This window comes from Bombus fervidus, chromosome 3 (assembly GCF_041682495.2).
Source record: "Bombus fervidus isolate BK054 chromosome 3, iyBomFerv1, whole genome shotgun sequence".
Lineage (NCBI taxonomy): Eukaryota > Metazoa > Arthropoda > Insecta > Hymenoptera > Apidae > Bombus > Bombus fervidus.
In genome coordinates this window covers 10,855,104-10,876,019 of record NC_091519.1, presented here as the reverse complement: position 1 = coordinate 10,876,019, position 20,916 = coordinate 10,855,104, and the positions used below count along the sequence as shown (strand labels likewise).

The 20,916-nt window shown below is 36.6% G+C and overlaps 1 protein-coding gene across 8 annotated transcripts in view; it reads right to left on the bottom strand.

The window, feature by feature from the left end:
- E23 (ABC transporter G family member E23) overlaps nt 1-20,916 on the bottom strand; it is a 268,872-nt gene that overhangs the window by 32,760 nt on the left and 215,196 nt on the right. For 7 of the 8 annotated variants that reach the window (XM_071999701.1, XM_071999707.1, XM_071999702.1 and 4 more), the window contains 2 exons: nt 9,467-9,627; nt 5,798-5,967 (listed from right to left, as the gene is read on the bottom strand). In XM_071999701.1, coding sequence (XP_071855802.1) covers nt 5,798-5,967; nt 9,467-9,627 — 331 coding nt within the window. Of the gene's footprint in view, nt 1-5,797; nt 5,968-9,466; nt 9,628-18,277; nt 18,413-20,916 lie in introns of those variants that run through there. The other variant, XM_071999706.1, reaches the window with a different exon arrangement.

The following is a 20,916-nucleotide window of genomic DNA, read 5'->3' as shown; positions in this document are numbered from 1 at the left end:
TCCATTGATATTAGTATGCTATTTTTTAAAAATTGTAAGGAATCTGTGGTACTATTATTCAAAAGAAAAAAAATACAATAATCTATTTTTATCGATATCTGCCTCAATTTTCTTATTTTCAGTATTTCAAGAAAGGAGAACAAAAATTCAAATTTTTACTCTGGAACAATCTACCCTTAATATATACCTAAGTACGAGTACACTGTATCAACGACAATATTACAACTGTAATTAACAAACAACTGAACAACTATAATAAAAATGATTTAAATAAAATAAGCATACATAATATTAACACACGAGTGCCGTTTTTCTCCATACGCGCTCTATGCTCTCTATATATGACGCGCACATGTTCGCGTTCACAAGTCTTTTTCGTAAAATTCTGCAAATTTACTGCCGTCACCAGCAGCGGCATATTGTGTGAACCCGCTTCGCTGCGCATATGTTAATTTTATCAAAAGCATCCACTTTATTCGTTTATTAATTTATCAATTGGAAATAAAAAGAAAACACAAGCTGGCTATTTTCATACGTAACTTCGCCCTGGAAAATTGTAATAATTATTACACCGATATTTGTGCAAATTCACATTTCCACCAACACAACTAAAACGATTTTTCCATACATATCAGTTATATCGTAACAAGTGTGTATCTTTGCATGGCTTATTGAACAGAAGGTCTACATTATGTTTCTATCTTTATTATGTAGAACGCTATATTTATAATTGCATCACTTTTGCGTCAGAGGGTAAAATTATTACTTATACCGCCATGGTCCTAGTTTCACTATATCGGCTGATCTTCGGTTCTTTCGTGACGCTGTAGGCGGAAAGTTGTACTGCTATCGCGAATAGTGGCGTATCTTGCGTTAAGTCAGCCTTATAACGCCGTTAAAAATGACTCGCCAAGATCTCCCTGTAAACTTTGAAAAATCTCTCCACTAAAATCTACATTCTTTTTGGTTGCGTTACCATCAATGTCGGACATTGATACATTTTCGCATATCACGTGCATTTTCATTATTTTGCACTTTCCAATTTCTTATGGATACAAGATAAACCGTAGTCTAGAAACGGCTTATAAAATCGAATTTTTCCTGAGTCACGTTGTTAGTTCATCGCGCGTGGTCGGATTATTTTTGAATCATTTTCGTGTGCACGCGGCTTAAGGTGGATGTCGGCTCGGTCGACACACCCTGCCTTGGCCGCGGCGGGCAACGCGGACGAACGTGCCATTTTCTCGACGGCCGGGAGTCCGTTACACAAGAGGATCCGTTATGCGGAGAGAGAAAGTGGCGGCCGACGATATTTCGCTGCGGGTATAGCGGTCGTCTCTCGGCCAGCAGGAAACTGGACTGCTCCAGAACGGAGCACGACCGTGAACGTCATCTTCGCCGGCTGGTTTCCATAGAACGACGGCGACGTGTCGGCCATCACGCTCCACGCGGAGAAAAGGGAAAGTGAGAGGTGGTCGAACCATTCGTTCAATAGCTTTTCGATCAATCTATAGAGTATCGACTTTATAAATATCCAAGAAAAAGCTTTCGAACGAGAGAACAATGGGACGTTTTGAGCGGAGGATGACGAAGTCAAGAGGACAAAATGTAGAATGTTGTAAGATTCAGGTCTGTTCGACTCTTTAAGCAGACAAAGCGAGTCGAGGATTAACACGATTGACATAATTAAACGAATTATTTCTAGATGGTTTCGATTCTAGGAAACGAAGGATGGAAGTAATCAAATATGTAGTTTTTCACTTTCATCTGGAGAATTGAAATCAGTTTGGTTCCATTGGTACCATTGGTAAAATTGTTCGATCTTATGAATAATATTTTAATACAATACCACGCTACGGTAGAAAATACGATAAAAGATTAGAACGACAGAGTAGAATTTGAAAAAGTTGATGAATTCAATAAAGGGGTGACTGGTCTAAAAGATCATTGTCCCATTCAAGGCAGCTTTCTATGAAACCGGCGATACATAGAATATCCGAAAACAACAAACTGATGCAAAATTTTTAAATTCTTCTGCGAGCCAAAACCACACAAAAATTAAGACCTTACTAAATTGCGTTTGTTTTTGTTTTTCGATTATCTTCGTTGAACAATCGGCTAAAATATCTACAAGGAGTAGTAGGAGGAGGAGGAGGAGAAAACGTGGAGAGTCGGCGTAAAGGCGCGTCCATAATTGTAAGTACGGCGACAGGCATACGTTGATGGCGAGAGAAAGGCACGAGGAGGAAGAAATACGAGCCCGTGAACGAAAACAACGTGACACGACAAAGTAAGAGAATTGGAGAACGTAAAAAAAGGAGCGAGATAAACGATGGCAGCGGTTGCTTTAAGCGTATTATGCACGTAGGGAGACGGCGCCGAATGTTTTTGAAACACGTAAGACACGCGCTCGGCGGTTCACTGACCGAGTTATGACGTCACCACAACTCTCTTTCTCTTTCTCCACCTCTCTTTATCTCTTTTTTCTTCCTACCACCCTCTATTTGTCACGGGGCAACTCCTGTCTCCCTTGCCATAATCGAGAGGCCAACGTCCCGTTGGATCGGTTTCGTGTGTCACACACATGTGTTTCTCGAGTACTTACGTACTTACTTGCTACCGTGAATGTTTCTTCGACACGTATGACGTATATCTATCTTCGTCTCTGTGATTAAAGAAATTTTATTTTTGGCAGTTTCGTTGTTTGAAGCGCAAAGGGATCAACGTCACGTTTATGAAGACTGATCGCTCGATCGTTTGAAGAATGAAATATTAGTCGTTCTAGATCGTCTTCTAACGATAGAATTAAGAATTTTCGTCGTTTCTGCGCTGGGGAAATTTTAGGTGATTGTTTCGTTACATAGATTATGAAGAGGACAGAGTTTATTAAGGTCAATTGGTTGGTTCGCGAAGAATTAAAGGGTAATTACTTATTCCAATAGCTACTGTAGTTAGGACATTTTCAAAAATGCAGTTGGTTAGTGGTATATGCTCTTCCGTGAGAATTTCCCGATCGAAATTAACAATTTCTCTTATACGACGTTGATAAGTTTAGCGATAAAACAAATATAAGGTTCGACAAAGAAATTTAAAAGGTTACAACCAATACTATTTCGCGATACTATTTCGACGATATAAGGAGTATGGAAATTTCCATTAAACATCTTTTAAGAATTTCTTATTTATACTGTGAAAATTAAGAAGCATCGGCAAACTTGCTTCACTGTAATTCGTAACACAGGAAAGTGTCTCTAATTTGAAAAAGTATCTCGCTAAAGTGAAACACAATAAATTTATGTGTCTAATTTCGTGAACATTCCAGTTTACTTGTTCGGACCAAACTTGAAAACGAAACGTCAAAACAAAGCGCAACGTACCTACTAATAACACGATTGAAATCCGAAGAATAACAAATATACGTATCGTCCATTCGAACATTCGTTGTGACAGTCTAAAATCTAAAATCCCCAATAAATTGAATCAATTCGCTAATGGACGATTGCGACACCTTCCTAGCGTGTTAAATCCGCGAAAATGCAACGGTTGGTTGGTTGGCTTGTAGCCCGCATTCCAGGCGATCTCGCACCCGAGGTGTCCTCCTAATTTTCTGTCGCGAAGCCTTCATAAATTTCGCGCGGAACTTGGCACGCACGCAGCGTGCCGATTTTCCTGGAAAACAGGGAAACACCGCGGGCCAGTATCGGCCGCTTCCTATTTCACCAGTCGGCCCCGGAATCGGCCGATCTTGTCTAGCGTGTCTGACTATGTCTCTCTGTTTCTACTTGCGTTCGTCTGGCGGTAAATGTGGACGATTTACGAGTTTCTCTGCCATCGAAGCGTTTCTTTCTTCCGGCGGTAACAAGATTGCACCCTTTGTCGATTATTAATTCACTTTGATCCTTGTTTTTTTAGTATATATATTCTTTAACTTATATATATAATGAAGATTCATGTTTTATTTTCTGACGAGGTACTTGTATCGTCATTTACGTTAAAGTATCAATGTATTGGAAAGTTGCTTTTAAATATTGCTAAATAAATATTACAAATATCGTTTTCTTAAGTTCTCTAAAGGGTTATTTATATTGTTTATATATTATTTATGTTATACTATTATATTATAATATTTACGTTAGATACGAGTATTTTTTTAAAGTCTTCTAATTAAAGTATTATTCATATTATGTTTATTTGTTTGGGAATAGGTATTTAATTTGCTGTATTCTGATTAATTTATATTCAATTATAGTGAATTATGGATATTCCGTACGATATTATCTTGACGACTACGTGACTAGTTTTCATCGCTGTAGAACAGTCATTATTTTATATGTTCTTTATATAAATGAATCAAACGATACAAAGAAAGATAAGGTGGATGAATTGAATGTAATATTTTCAAGAACCATTATTTCGCCGTAAATAAGAACGCTAAGAATAAATTAGCATAGAACAGTACAGTAATCAACGTCCGATGTGGTATTAATGTACGGTTGAATGAATTTATTAGAAATTAGATGTGAGAAACGAATTCTTTATCCTTGCAGTTAATGACAGGAATAAATTTTTACGTCAAATTATAAAATATTTTAATGGAACAATTTCTTCGTTCTACTATTCTACTATCGCAAGAATCGAAATTATTTCGCGCTAATTTACATTAGATTTACATTAGATCTCGTACTATTAATTAGTATATTTAAATATTATTATTATTTTATTATTATTATTAGTAAATTTAAATAAGCTCCATGGAACACACGATCGAATCGAACTTCGTTACAATTTGGAGGATAAATACTTCTTTTTTTTTAGTATCTATTGTTTTATGACACGATCAGAGCCTAAAGAAAAGGTCCGGCATTTTTTTCGTAATCGCGTACATTGATGCAAATTCGATGGGTTTTATGACAGGGATCTTTGGGCTTCGTTTAATGGCAACTCGTTCCATCGGTTTTATCGTTCGATGGAGTGATCGTTGGAATTTATCGGTCCGCTACATTATTATGCCGAGGGAAATATTTAGACTTTTGCCATTTGATAAGATCGGTTTTATGGAAATTGCTCGCTTTTACGAGGAAAGATTTCGCTACGAACACAATATATAAATATATATAAATATCAAAGCTTTCCTCTTTTGCTTCGATTCTTTCTCTATTTCTCACCGAACGATCGCAACTACATTCGATTAGATAGTCATCTTTATGCTTCTATGTTCTATGAAATACATTCGAAAGCACGAAACGAGCATTTCTGACTGATTGAACTGATAAATTCCTTCGCTTCTGTATTTTCATTTTATAACACGTTTTCTACGAAAGTATCAATTTTTTTTAGCAAAATGTGCGAAGCTATTGTCATAATAATAATTTCTCACTGATTAAACCCATAGATCCGTTCATTTTTATATGACATAGTATTCTGTAAACGTATTGGTACATTTTCTACGAAGGAGATAATATTTCGAAACAAAGAGCTTAATTCTATATGAAATTGTTATCGTAGAAATATTTTCCGATCGATCGAACCGATAAATTCGTTCACTTTTACGTTCTTTGCTATTTTCTACGTGCATTAATATATTTTCTGCGAACGTAGCAATTTTTTTACTACAAGAAGACTAATTCCATACGAAATTACTGTGGTAAAAGTACTTTCTCATTGATCGAACAAATCAATTTGTTCGTTTCTCAATATTCTATAGACGTGTTAATAAATTTTGTTAATACGTTGAAATAAAACGACTAATTCCGTGTGAGACGTGATTGTTCAGGAAGATAAAAGGTAGTAGACTGACCTCGAGAGTCTGTCGTAATGTGAGATCGGGAAAGAAAACGTCCTGCTGTTGCACGTAACAGATTCTTCTGCGCCATCTTTTCGTCAGCCTTTCACGATTCAGCCAGATTTCACCCCCGTCCACGCCTACACGGCCTGACAGGCAGTTCAATAACGTCGTTTTGCCGCAACCTGTTCAAATAAAATCAACATTTGCATTTATCGGAAGGACAGACGTTCAGGAAATGTTACTCTTATATCATATCAAATATATGTCACTTATATTATATTAAAATTTAATGTGCAAGCTATTTCAATTTCAATTTTTATATAATCGGATGACATTGATTCTGTAATCTCAAGGAGCAAACTGTCTTTAGATCAAGTTCATTTATTTTGTAAATTTCGTTATATGTATCATCTTTTCATTATTTTTTACCATTTCACCCAGCCTTTCTTCTCGTTGTACGAAATTTGAATAATAAATCAAATTTAAGTAACTCAAGAAAGTAGCTTACAATTGGCGACTAAAAAAATTGTGCCATTTCTCCTTCTTGTTTCGCAAAATCTTACATAAAATCGTCGAGCTTAAATGAACGAAGAAACTAACTTAGAATCATTGACACCAATTAGCAATTGAAAAAATTTCTCACCCTTTCTCCTTCCTTTTTATTTCACAAAATTCTATAGAAATTCATTAAAAATACCCAACTTGGATAAACCAAGAAACTGGTTGAAAATTACTGGCACCAATTAACGACTAAAAAAAATGTTCTCATCCCTCCTTCTTTATTTCATAATATGTAATACATAATATTTTACAGAAATCCCAGCTTCGTTAAAAATGGCCAACTTAAATAAACGAAGAAATTAGCTGAAAAACGCTGACACCAATTAGCAAACTGAAGAAAATTCCTCATTCTTTCTTCTTCCCTTTTATTTCACAAAATTTCACACAAATCCTAGTTTCATTAACAATAAATCTCGCTAACTTAATTTTAACGAAGAAACTAATTTCACCGAATGGAAAAATTCCTCTTTCTCTTTTACCTTTCACAAAATCTTACCACAAAAATTCCAAGTTTCAATAAACCAAGAAACTAACTGATCATTGAAAAATCATTGACACCAGTTAACAATTGAAAACTATCTCCCCCTCCTCCTTCCTTTCTTCTTCTTTCACATAATTCTACACACATCACATAGCTTGGTGAATAAACGGAGGCAGCCAACTTAAAACCACCGACACCAATTAACAATCGAAAATATTTCCCTCTTTTCCTCTTATTTCATAAAATAATGCACGAATGGCTGCATTAGAAATACCAAGCGTAAATAAACCAAGAAATCAGCTGAAAATCACTGACACCAATTACCAACCGAGGAAACTGAAAACCTACATAAAGCAACATAGTCCTTCGTGACAGGAAAGCGTATGCAATATCGAAAGGGTAAAATGTATGTAATTCGACTGGACGAGGTTCGCCCATTGAATGCTTAAGTCTTGAACAAGCGGCGTGCCGAGGGTCGGAATAGTAGATTTTATTCCTAGAATCGTCGCCATTCGGCCAAGATATACGATGTCCGACGTGGAAATACGCTTGGCGCGTTCGGTTCGACCGGCGACGTTAACGACAAACCGTGAAACGGCCGGAGTGCACGGATGATTTGTACTCGCGTGCCCCGTACACGCGGACTTGCGGCTTGTTAAACGAATATCAAGGGGAGAAACGACGAATCTCGCGATAAATATCGCGCCAACGTATCGCTTGTTACCAAGGCACGATACTCGCGTAGCCAGCGATCCTTGTCGCGTTTAAACATAGAAGAACCGCCGTGAATTTACCCTTAGGATAGCGATCAGACACCATTCGACGCGTGGTGAATACAAAGAGCGGTATTCCGCTGATCTTGTTTTCCAGATTCTGATTGATTCCGATTTATTATCGGAGCAGAATGAATTTCAGTTTTTCGATTACCGCTACGTAGCATACATCGATCATTGTACCGATCAGACCGTTTCATTGTTAGCGGAGGGTGAATTTTTTTGTTTGCTACCAAATCCTATGTATATATCGATCGATGTTTTTGCATATTCGAATTTTTGTGAAGAGGATAAAAGAAATATGGTGTAAGCAGAGATCCGATCTAGCAAGTATCGTATTATATATTTGCAATCTGTTCATTATTTGTTAGTAAATAAATAAATATATTTTAATAGCGTACGATGAATTTCACAATGAATTTCATAATGCATTCTGAACAGAAATGTAAACCGTGACGCTGGTTTACGAATGGCCTGTTCTAAAATACATTGCAATTATTGAAATAAACGAAAATGAGTTAAAATATTCACAAGAAAAGAAACACGTCTCTCTACGTTATTTACAATTTTTGTCATAAAAAGGAATTAGACGTTTTTCTACGACTTTTGATGATTTTAATCAGAACTCAGAGAGGGTTGATCGAAGTTCTACAATGTTTGCTAAATATATATTCTGGAATTTCCAACTATAATATGAAGAATATGAACTCCAATAATTTGTCTCTTAATTCCAACCTTGTCCTCGGTAGCTAAAGACATCGTTGATGAACGTTGCGAAATATGGCGAACGTGCACACAAGTTCTCAAATAGAAGCAAAGGGGGAGGACGAGTTACGAGCGCGAAATGGCTGAAGCAGAGGCCGCGAAATAAACGAATGACGCAAACTGCCACGAAATTGTCCAATAGAGGGCCACGGAAACCCGATCGGGTCATCAGCATTCGCGAGAATCGCTACGAAACAAACGGTCAATTAGTCTAAACGAGGCGAACGAAATTTTTCTCTGGCCGAAAAATTGCGCTGATCGTTCTACGTCGTGATAAATATGCATGTCGCGTCACGATTGTCCTGTCAGTTTACTTTTCAAGCGATGGAAAGGGCAAAGACGCGGCATGGTTGAATTTAGTCCGATGTAAAAATAACAACGCGTACTAGAATAATTAAACCGACGATAGAGTTGAACGTTAAAACGTCAAAAAATAATTTCCACATGAAACGTCTGTCATTAGACTGTTTGAAAAATAAGCCGCAGATTTTAACAAAGAATTTGATCAACAAGAAACTCAATTAATTAGCAAACAATTCGATAAACTAAATCCTTAACATTAATAAAACATCCATCGTCTTTTGGAAGTAAAATTTACACAATCCAGCGATAGGGGAAGATTCGATAATAGAAAATAAATGACATCCTACCGATTCGTAGAATCATTTTTAACTCTTAAATCCCTTAAATCTCAGAGAAAATTCCTAAACCTCTACCAACCAAGATTTGCTTTATCTTCCGATCAATCGCTAAATCAATTCTGCCAAGAAGAGAAACTATTGCTGCCAGCTTTCGTACAGCCAATCTGTCGGAGATTGAAGGATTATTCCGATTCAAGGGATCGGAGACCAGAGGGTGGAGTATTCTTAACCCTCATCCATCCCTCAGTCTACCAACTTAATTTCTAACTTGACGTCAAACTACGTCCAACTTGACGCACGATGGTAAAGAAAATTCGTATAATGAAAATATAGATACATACAGCTTTTAGAAACTTTTCTATCAGACAGTTAATGTTGCAACCAAGTTCATCCAAGTTTATATTATAAAGGGTTTAATATCGCGCGTTAATATTAATTCGTTAATACGAATGTACGTTACCTGAGGGGCCCATGACGGCCAAAAGTTCGCCGGGTTTAACAACACCCGAGACATCTCGGAGGAGGGCTCGTTTCTCCTTGACCACCTGCAACCCCCGGAAGATTAGCTGCACCGGACGAGAATCCAGCGGGTACACCAACTGCAACGCTGAGCTTTCCACTCTGCAACAAATGATAAAAGGTTCAATCAAAATGTTCTAGTTTCATTCGTTTCGATTTCAAAGATAGAGATCTAGTTTCCTTTGTTGATCTTCCATTGGAAAATTGGGGGGGGGGGATGTCTCTCTACAGGATTTGTTCGTGCTCGTCGATGTGTCTGGGTTGAAGGGAAAGTTTCCCGAAGGATTTATTTAATCGACGAGCTCGCTTCTTCGATGTACCTTGTCTTCGTCATTTCGAATTTCTTTCTATTTACTTGTTCGTCGCGTTAATCCGTTTGTTTGACATTTTCACGCAATACTTTTTGTCGTATTCTGTTTAATATACTTCGCATGAATCACGTAGAAACGTATGGTTTTTATATCGAGACGTTGAATAAATTTTTAATCGTAGCAATTTTTTAAAGGACAAAGTTTTTTAAAATACAAGGATTTTGTGTATTAAAGTTTGTATCGAGATGGATTTCATAAATGAAAATTTCTATTAAAGTAGATGCGAGTACTTGACGATTTATATTAACGCGATGCACGGTTCAGTGAAGAAGTGGAGATTAACAGAATTCTAATTAATTTGTTACGAAATTAAATTGATTACGAAATGGCGTAGGTCTGAAACTAAAAGAAGTCGAGTTCTTCGTTTCTTGAACGTCATATCGATCTACGTTACGACAATATGCAAGAATTTTTACATGAAATATATTCTCGATCGAAATCACTTTCATAGTCACTGACACAGTTATGGAAAATTTTCGGTAGTTTTCGACGTCTTTTCTATACAGTTTAATACTTAGTTTAATAGAGTCGAATAATAATTCGGACAAATTCTGTCATTTTAAGACGAAGTTTGTTTCTGACATACAATCGGAGAGGATTTCGAAACCTTTTAGCGAACCGACCAGCTGCCAGAGCAACCGTCTGACAAACGCTCGGCTTCATAATAACAATGACGTGCCATCGGAGCTATTTCGCGACAGTAATTAAAGACCGACACGCGTTACGCCACGAATCAGACCGCGTCGAACAAGATCTGGCTCGCTTTCAAATGAAATTTCCTACACGTTCCTCGTCCTCTGCCTCATCGGAATAACCTCCTTCTCCTTCCTATCCAAGTACTTTCCATCGTTCGCAGTACATTCAGACGTACGACCATTATTACATTGAGCAATCTAAAATAACAAATCAAATTGAATGGCGACCGGTAACAAAGGTCCGAACCACATTTAGTACATTTCCAGATAAAGTGGCTTTTAAGCTACACTGTTCCATAACTTTCAAGCGCTTAACGTGCTTCCAGTGTTTAACATTAAATCGCCTGGTGACGCGATATCTGCAACCTGTGTGTACTAGAACCAGATCTACTACAGGCGCTGTAAAACCATAAATTCACTGTTAAATTGGTCGATCCTGACCAAACTCTGCTACGATAGATTCTTATTCTCGGTTGCTATACGATTCTTAACGTCTTACGTAGCCACACATTGTGACGATTATTCGACGAAACGAATTGCGACTTGTGTGAATCTGATAACGATCTTCTTTAGTAAACGTGAAAATTGTACGTTGATCGATTTAGGAGACGATAGCGTTGTTAAAAGTTTTGAGAATTATTGAGTTGGCAACTAAGTGATCGCGGATTTTGTCATTAGGTGGTATTGACAAAAATAGTAGCAGAGTTTGGTCAGAATCGACTAATTTAACAGTGAATTTATGGTTTTACAGTGCCTGTAGTAGATCTGGTTCTAGTACACACAGGTTGCAGATATCGCGTCACCAGGCGATTTAATGTTAAACACTGGAAGCACGTTAAGCGCTTGAAAGTTATGGAACAAAAGCCACTTTATCTGAAAATGTACTAAATGTGGTTCGGACCTTTGTTACCATTCAATTCGATTTGTTATTTTAGATTGCTCATTAGGTGGTATTGACAAAATCCGCAAAATCAAATATTAAGGAATGTAACTGTTCGAAAAGATGGAACAAAGAATAGAATAAAGCTCCGAATAATTAGAAAGCTCGGTTCATCGATTCGCGCATTCGTGTCTGGATATAAAAATTAGAATAAACGCGCTGCATAGATCTATGGGAAATTTTAATTTCAATTTTTACACGCGTGTATCTCGAGATCGAATGACGGCAATGGATAACAACGACGGTATAGTTATTAATATCGTTGAATTTGTTTTTCACGCTCTTCGAAGATATCGAAAAATAAAATATAGAGATCCAGCTATAATGATATCGATGATCTTAAAATCTCGTATAAAGAGCGACGGTGATAAAAAATTATTTTTAATGTAACCTTATCATGAGAAGCTTTTTCATATAACAATAAATAAAAGATATTTAGCTTGGGAAACTATTCGGAGGAGAGTAAACGAGAAATAGCGTGCGATTTTCACGAGAAACGTTCGCCGTGATTCTACACGTGTAATCGAAATGAAAATTCAGTTTATTTCAAAATAAACCAGCGGAGATTTCAACGAGCGCAAAAACGGGGATCATCCAGTTGCGGCTGACAAAAAGTTCGTTTCGCAATGTGTCACGATGTTCGTCGAAGAGAAAGGCAAGAAAGAGATGCTTAGGAAGACACGTAAAACAGCTGTGCCTCTGTAGGTTCTTTGATAAAAAACGTTTTCGACGTGAAATTGATTAATCTGTTAGGCACTTGTAACGTCATGTGGCTTAGAGGAAATTACATGCAGATGTACCTAATTTTTGTCTGCCTAAAAAAGACGAAACTATGTCTTAAAGATAAAGAAAAAAAAAGAATTTAACAACTCGTTTTACAAAATACGAAATGAAAATAAATAAATATTTATAAAATACAGACTCGATTAGAATGCTATGATACTTGAAATATATTTTGCACGTAGAACTTTTATTATTAACTGTTTTGTATTAAGAATTCCTATCTTTGTATTATTATTATTGCTACTTTCGAAAGAGAGATCGATTTATAACGTTGCTTTGCTTTTTATTAACTCTCTTTATTTTTCAAATTTTTGAAGATCGTACAATTTGATAATTGTTAGACGCCAATCGCTAATTGGTGGATTGTGAATATTTATGCATTTAAGCTTATGCAAAAATGTACACGGTATACACAGTAAATTATTCGGTATAATAGACAAATTAGAAAAGAATGAAAAGTATACAATTTAAAGGCTCCAACAATATATGCGATATTATATCACGAAAGTTATTATAAAAGTATTGTTATCAGATCGCGAATGTTCATGTATTTATAGAAGATTTAAAGCTGCTAAAATTTGCAAAATTCGATATTTACAATACACATAATACAATATCCAAGATAAAGTATACGTGATGATGTATTCACTAGCTAAAATAAATCTCCATGTTACATTTTCTAAAAATCATATTCACGAAATTACGAATTTGTTTGAACATCCGTGATGCAATAATTATAAAAAAAAAAAAAAAATTCTACAAAGCTCTGTAACCGACGAATACGTATCAATTAACATTTTTATTCTACAATTAAGAACTTAATCATCCTATGCAACCCTTTCACTTGCATTACAAACACATTATGCCATCGTCGATTTAGAAAAGTTAAGATCAATCTAGCTAAATCTGCTTACTTCCCTGTCATTAATTTCGCGTAATTCTTCGCGTCTAAAGAAATTCTGCTTAAGAAACCAACTGGTTAACGAATGCTCCTAGTTCGACATCTAAATAGAAACGTGTTAATTTAATCGCGTTGAAAACGGTGAATGACGTTGAATTGGCAAGAAACTCTCGATAATTATCCGCCATTAACGATGGTAATCAAAATTATTTCGTGTCGATTTCAATTACATCGACTTGGGAAGAACTTTAACGACCATCGTCTGGGAGAACACGTTTAATAAAACGATATATCGGTTTCGCAAGCACTCGGTTGGTCTTCCTGGAAGAAAGAAAAGAGTGGACGACCAAAGAGGAACGATCGTTTCGCGTTTTTCTCTCGATTAATATGATCGTACTCGTACAGGGAAGAAATTGCGCGGTCTTCGTATTAATCTCAATTATGTTGTCAAACTGCATGGCGTAATAGTTGTATCGAGTAAAAGTTCAATTTCGTTTGAGGGAAAAAGTCGATGAGAGGAAAAACTGAGAGAATCGGCCGTTCGATCGACGTTTCTTTAATTAAAATTCCTATCAAGTTGACAAATTAAGTCTCGATCATTCTACGATCTTGTCCTATGATCGAATCGAACGTTTTTAGCGATTGAAAAAATTCCCAATAAATGATTTTAATAATTTAAATAATACCTTTTTTTTATCTTTTTTAAATAAAAATACTAAATTAAATAATACCTTTTTTATTATATATTTAGAAATACACGGTTACATGTAATAAATTGGATATAATTGGGAATATGGGTTTAATTATTCTGGGCAATTTTAATAATTGCAAAAGTTTTAGTAATTACGTTTAATAATTTTAGTAATCGGGAATATCTTGGATAATCGGTTTTAATCAAGCTGATAATTGTAAATAGCTTTAATAGTTTTAATAATTGGTAAAATGTCACCTCTTGTAAGATAAGTAAAAGGATTAATGAAAAGGCAGCTCTAGAAAATGAAATTAGGACATTGTTTAGGAATGACATTTATTTGAAATTCCAAGCAGTAGAATTAGGTCTAAAGTCAATTTAAATAGTTTTATGATTGTTTTAAAAGGCAATGTAATAGCAGGTTCTTTCATTAAAATTCTCCGTGCAAGACGGTAAACTGAACTTCCGTTCGAGGCAACCTCGATTGTTTTACGACGATTCATTTCGATGCAAAATTACTTGGAAGTGGAAGTTGAACGATTTCGAAGACGAGAAAGCGTGCACTCGGTTCGTTGGATCGAAATTCTTCCGGCGAGAGGGCAATCCAAACTTTTCTCGTATCAATTTCAATTGCTTTTAAATCGTAAGTAATGCCTTTTAACGAGGAAATAGATTCATCGTAAACCCGAGATAACTTATAAGTTCTCTGAATAATTAATTTTTCTAATTTCTGATTAATAGAAACTTATACGAAATTTAATAGAATAGAAAATAGCATTCATCTTACTCTTTTCTATTGAAAATTCCATCGGAAATCGCGATGATGTTACATTAGCTTGATTAGTTGACTTTAAAAAAATTTTTTTTTATTTCAAGAAATCTTTTCCACCGAGTAAGAAACTAATTTCCCAGGAATTTCCAAAGAATTACAACAACCTTGCGTTTTCTATACTTAAACATCTTCCAAATTACATCCATCATTCTCAGTTCGAAATTCTTCGACGAAAAACCATTGTTCTGCTCGCATTTCAAAAATCTTTTCAAAGCAAACCTACTCACTGCATCGATTCTCTTGCTCGTAAATAATTTTCTAACAAAAGAAGATTCAATGTAACCAAATCGTTACATGCATCATCTATCCGCTACGTCCATCAATTTGAAATTCTTCGGTCAAAGATCATTGTCCGCCTCGCATTTCGAAAATCGTTTCAAAGCGAACCTGGCGTTGCATCGATTCGAAAAATTCCAAGAAAACTCTCTCCTTTCGTAATGGAAAATAATATTCCAAGGAAGAATCGACGATCGACGTAACCGGTACAGTCATCAACCTCTGCTTTTACGTCTCTTCGATTCTTCAAAACCATCCACGTTCCTCACATTTCACAAAGCTACGACTACGTCAGTTGGAAAAATTCCACGGCAACCCTGTTTCTCGTACTTCTCGAAAATAATTCTCCAACGAAGGAGGAACCAGTATAACCAGATCGGACTCATAGAAATCCCCGTGAAACGATGAGAAACGCGATGAGAGAACAGCTTTCGATCCGATCGGCTTTCAGTCAGGGCTGGATGTTTTGCGAGGCGATCAGGGACGGGAAAACGGTTTCTGCAAGGCCGTTCGAAAGCTGCACGCGCCATCGAATAAAGCCAGAGCCGTCAATTAAGGCGGCCAGCGAACATCTTCACTCGCGCCAGCCCATATAAGCGGAATCAATCTCGCGACTTTCCAATGGGTTTCCAAGGAGAATAGGAAAGCCGCGTCGTAAGAGGGAAGTGAATCGTTCCCATCGAAATTCTTCTGCAAAACGTTGCGTGTTGTCACGAGTTGTTTTTAGTAAAATAGCGTAACGACGAGTCGGAGTGGAGAATTTTTCTTTCTTCGTTATTATTATTCCATATCTTATAGAATTTAACGTTTCTGTATTTTTCGTAAAAATGTTTTGATATCTTTAAGAATTCTTCTTAAAATTAGCGATGGGAATTTTTACAGTGAAATTGATATTACGCGGTTATTCACAGTGTTATCGTTGTTATATAATGTTATATAGCTACATGTTAGTGTTTTATTGATACTTTATGGCATTTTACGTATCCTTATAGCGTTCGTCTATTATTTCTAATCAAATTATCGAATGTTAAACGTTTTAATAGAATATTATTATTATTCTTTATAGAACAGTAGAACTATAATAACTACGATAATTTCAAATATTCTAAGATAATTTACACAAAATTCTTATAGCATCCTGACAAAGCGTTTATATAATAACATTATTTGTGTGTAGATAAACTGACGAAACACGACGCTGCTTATGATAGTGAAGAAGCTGTATACGAGTAACTTGAGTATTTCCTAGTAAACATCAATAATATCGTACTGTTGGTAATTTCTACACCTGCACTAGATGGAATTTCAGTCGTGAATTTTTCAGATAGAGGACCTTTAATCATGTTTCGCGTAAACACGTCAACGACCTCAGTTAGAGATACGTAATTGGAATGTTTAATTAAAAACCTAGCAGTTTCTATGTTTTGCCATTACGATGCTACGTTAGACGTTGGATCAGAATTTTGTGTTTGCATGTTTGACGCGGGATTAATTAGCTGAGAAATATTTATGATTGCTAGAAAAATTCTCTGAAATTCTTAGTGCAATTCCATCGCGTATAACCACGTGCTTTACTATAGCTCGTTTGTGCAAAGGTTAAAGATTCTTTGCTGGGAAAATACGAATTTGTATTAAGTTACATTCGGTTAACGTGAAATGTAATATAATACTCAGCTAAATGCTGAATTTTTTTTATAGAAATTCTGTTTGTTATACAAGAACTAGTGAATGCTTTTATCAATTCAAGCTTTAAATTCGAATATTTCAAAAACTCGGAAATTCAATACTCCAACAATTTTTGGAAAGAAATCCTATAAATATCTCGAATATCGAAAAAATTTCACGAACCGTTTCACCACCGTTCTAACCTTCGATCGATCTACCTTTATAATTAATTAACACACCGGAGGTTGATTTCAATTTACCAAAAATTGTTCAACAACTGTTCAACAATTGTTCCATTTTAAAACTCTCAAATTGGAAACCAGTTCGATTAAATTATAATTCCATAAAAACTCCGCGAATCTTTTCATCGCCATTTTAACATTTAATCGAATTGTTTATTAACTTTTACAAACCCTGCAATTTCTAAATAATTAACACCCAAACACTCGTTACGGTCCACCAAAAATTAATCCTAATACCAGTAACGTTCCAGAACTAATCACAACCTCTGTGCAACAAATTAATTTTTAAACTAATTTTCAAACCAAAAATAAAAAAAAAGCAAGACTTCGACAAAATTTTATATAAATTCCACCAATATTTCGAATGAAAAAAACTTCACAAACCTTCAATTTACCTGTATTAATCGTCGAAAATTCTGTCATTCCTAAGTATACTCGACACTCAAAGACTCGTTTAAATTCACCAAGAATTCATCGTGATCCCAGTAGCATTCAATTTTCAGATCAATTTTCAAAGCAACTTGCAATCGAATTATATTTCGTAAAGAAATTCCACAAACTTGTTCTCCACAGTTTCAACCTTTGATCAAACTCTCTACTAATCTTCGCAAACTCTGTCAATTTTGAATACTTACTTAACACCCAAAAACTTATTTCAATTCACCGAAAATGAATCGTAACTCCAACAACATTCCACAACTGATCGCAACTTTTAGCAACTTAGCGAACCAACTTCCAAACTCGCGACCTTCGACTAAATTCCAAATAAATTCCACTGGTATCTGCAAGTGCAAAGAAATTTCACGAACCTCTTCACCATCGTCTCAACCTTCGACCGAGCTCTCTATTAATCTTCACAAAGCCTGTCATTTTCAAGCGCCTACTTAACGCCCAAAAACTGCTTTCAATTCAGAAAAAATCAATCGTAATCCCAACGGCATTCCAGAACTGATCGTAAGCTCTACTTAACAAACTCGCTTCTAAAGGCAAAAAGCACGACCTTCGGCTAAATTCCAAATAAATTCCACTGGTATCTCGAGCCGCAAAGAAACTTCACGAACTCCTTCGCCATCGTTTCAACCAACGTTTCAACCTTCGATCCACCTCTTTCTCTCTCTTACACAAATACGATTAATCTTCACAAAGCCTGTCATTTTCAAGTGCCTACTTAACGTCCAAAAACTGCTTTCAAATCAGAAAAAATCAATCCTAATCGCAACAGCATTCTACTAACCGCGACCTTTATTTAACACAGCAATTTCGAAACCAATTATCGAATCAAAAATAGCAGAATGTTCGATTAAATTCCAATTAAATTCTACTAATATCTCGAATTAGAGAAGAAATTCCACGAACCTGTTCGCCACCGTGTTCCTGGGCGGTTAGTACCGTTGGAAAATCGTTGATGGCGGCCGCGTGCCACGTGGTGCCACGTTCGCGCGTGCACGCCTTGCGATCCTCCCCCGGTGAAATCGGAAAGGAACTAAGAAAGAGGAACGGTCGGTCGCGTCGCGATACACAAAAAGCGGGGGTCGTTGGACAACGGAGTCAGATAATAAATTCCCAACATGGCAGTATCACGTCATCCCGGGTTCGTTGAACCTCGACGTTGCACGACGAACGACCGTCGGTGAAGACGTTCGGAACACGGGGCGATGGGGGGATCCTATGACGAAGGGAAGAGGAGAGGCGAAGTTCGTTTCGTGATACTTATCGACGCGTTCCACCAGCACCCGTGAATCTTTCGACTTCGAACCAATCGTCGATCAAACTTCGAATTTGGCTATCGCGGAGCTGAATTGCAGAAATCGGATGTCACGAAACTGGAGCATAGAATTGGGGGTAGAGATTGTTCGGTCGTTACGGTGTTATAATTTTTAGGTCTTTCGCGAATCTTCAAAAGTGGCTCAGGAAACTAAATTATAGACATTACACGTCACGAAGTTGAGCTGTAGAACTTGAGTGTAATAAAACTGAAGCGTAGAATTAGGGGTAGAAATGGTTGCTTATAGCGTTTCCATTTCTCGCGAATCAACCAACTTCGAAATAGTTAATTTCACCTTTTAATTGTATGCCAGTAGATTTTTAGAAATTGTTCTTTGTAATGTAATAGGCACACTTTTATCCTTAGCGTAATGTCATTTCATGGCTAAGAAGGAATATTTTGATATAAAGCAGGTAAGTAAAGTAGATAAAAGAATAAAAATAGACGACAAAAATATAACTTAGGTTAAACAATATGTCTGAGGTTACGAATATATAAAATATATGTTCAATGTTAAAATGAAAAGACAAGAATACAGTTAATGTTGAAGCTGTTGCTCTGTAATTAATATTTCATCACCGTTATTACTTCAATTGTTATCGTTGCCCATTTTATTAATTCCACCTTCCACTGTTATATTAGTTATTATTATTATATCCGTGATTATTATTCCACGATTATTATTTTAATTATTCTTATCCACCTCACTGATTCCACCTTCCACTGTTCCACAAATTTCAATTTCAAATTGCCCCAATCTCGTTGAACAAAAACTCTCGCATCACCAGCCGAACGAAATTTCCACGGTACCAAAATTAACTTACAATTTACATAATCTCGCCATAATCTCCAGGCTTAATTCGAGCAATTACTGTGTCAAGGCGGCGCGAAATTAAAATTTTCATCGGTTTTCGGCCGATTATCCACGCGTAACGTCTCTGATTTCTCCTGCAACTTCACGGACAATAGGTTCGTTCATTAGATTGGTGGAATTGGGCCGCGATGCGTAAGCGTTGCCGCTCCTTCTCTTTCCTCGTCTTTTTTTCCCTCGATCATTTTCGTAATTCATCGCCTCAATGCCGGGTCGAGGTTTCACGGGGTTAGGTCTCGTTGAAGGAAGTTCCAGGGTCCCTCCACGAATTGACCCCGAGTATCTCGAGTTCGTTGAACCCGCCTCCTGTGCATGCAAATTACAGCCACGAATTTCGACTGTTCCCTCGGTGAACTTGTAATCACTTGACCTTTCCCCCTCCAATTCTTCTTTCTTTTGTTACGCCATTCGTTTGATTATTCCTCTCATTTTAATTTCACAGGTGTGTAACTTTTCGTTCGTTCGAAGGTATTCGAACACCTCGAGAGGGAAAAATGGGAGCACCTTTAGTCTTGAAAATAAGAACACTAAGTTACAATTCTCAATGCTAATATCTTTTTCCTTGTTACTTGTTTCTCTTAACTACAATTTTAATACCAATATTGGAAAATTCTAACGAAATATTTAACATTAACAATTACTTAATATTCAATCTTGTTATATATTTGTTCAAGAATTTTGTATTTCCCTCTTAGGTCATAACAAAATCTAATTAACGTACAATGTGCAGCTTCTCAAAATCTTCAAAATTCTTTTGTTTTCCTCTTTATTATTGAAACTTCGCTTCGACCAAGTTTCACGAACCTTTGAAGATTAAATTCCAGAAGATTTCTCCAGAAAGCAATCATATTTCCTCGAGTATCGATCTAAGCATTCCTAAGGAAGGAACCACCTCTTTCCGCTCTCGTTCATCGGCCGAAAATATCGACACGGAACGTGACAGAGCGCGTGTTTCAACGCCATCGACAGACCAAACACATTCTGTCGATAGGCTTTTCGAAATTTACGAGTGATGACGAGAGAGAGGGAGGGAGAGAGAGAGAGAGAGAGAGAGAGAGGGAGAGAGAAGGAACGAGAGACAGAGGGAGACAAGAAGAAGAAAAAAGAATGGACCGATCAACCTTCGAGAAGCAGTCAATCACCCCAATAAAGAATCAGCCCGCCCCGAAACTGCGCGTCGCGAGAAACGACAATTGAATTACAATCGAAGCTAATCGTTCGGTATCGATTCGAATCTTCCTTGTGACAAGCCCGTGATCTTCGTCTTACGAAACTTTTTCTCGAAGCGTAAATTCTTTGTCAAAGAGGAATTTACAAGAATCTTAACTTACTCTGTAGTGTCTGACGTTTCTTTTGGGA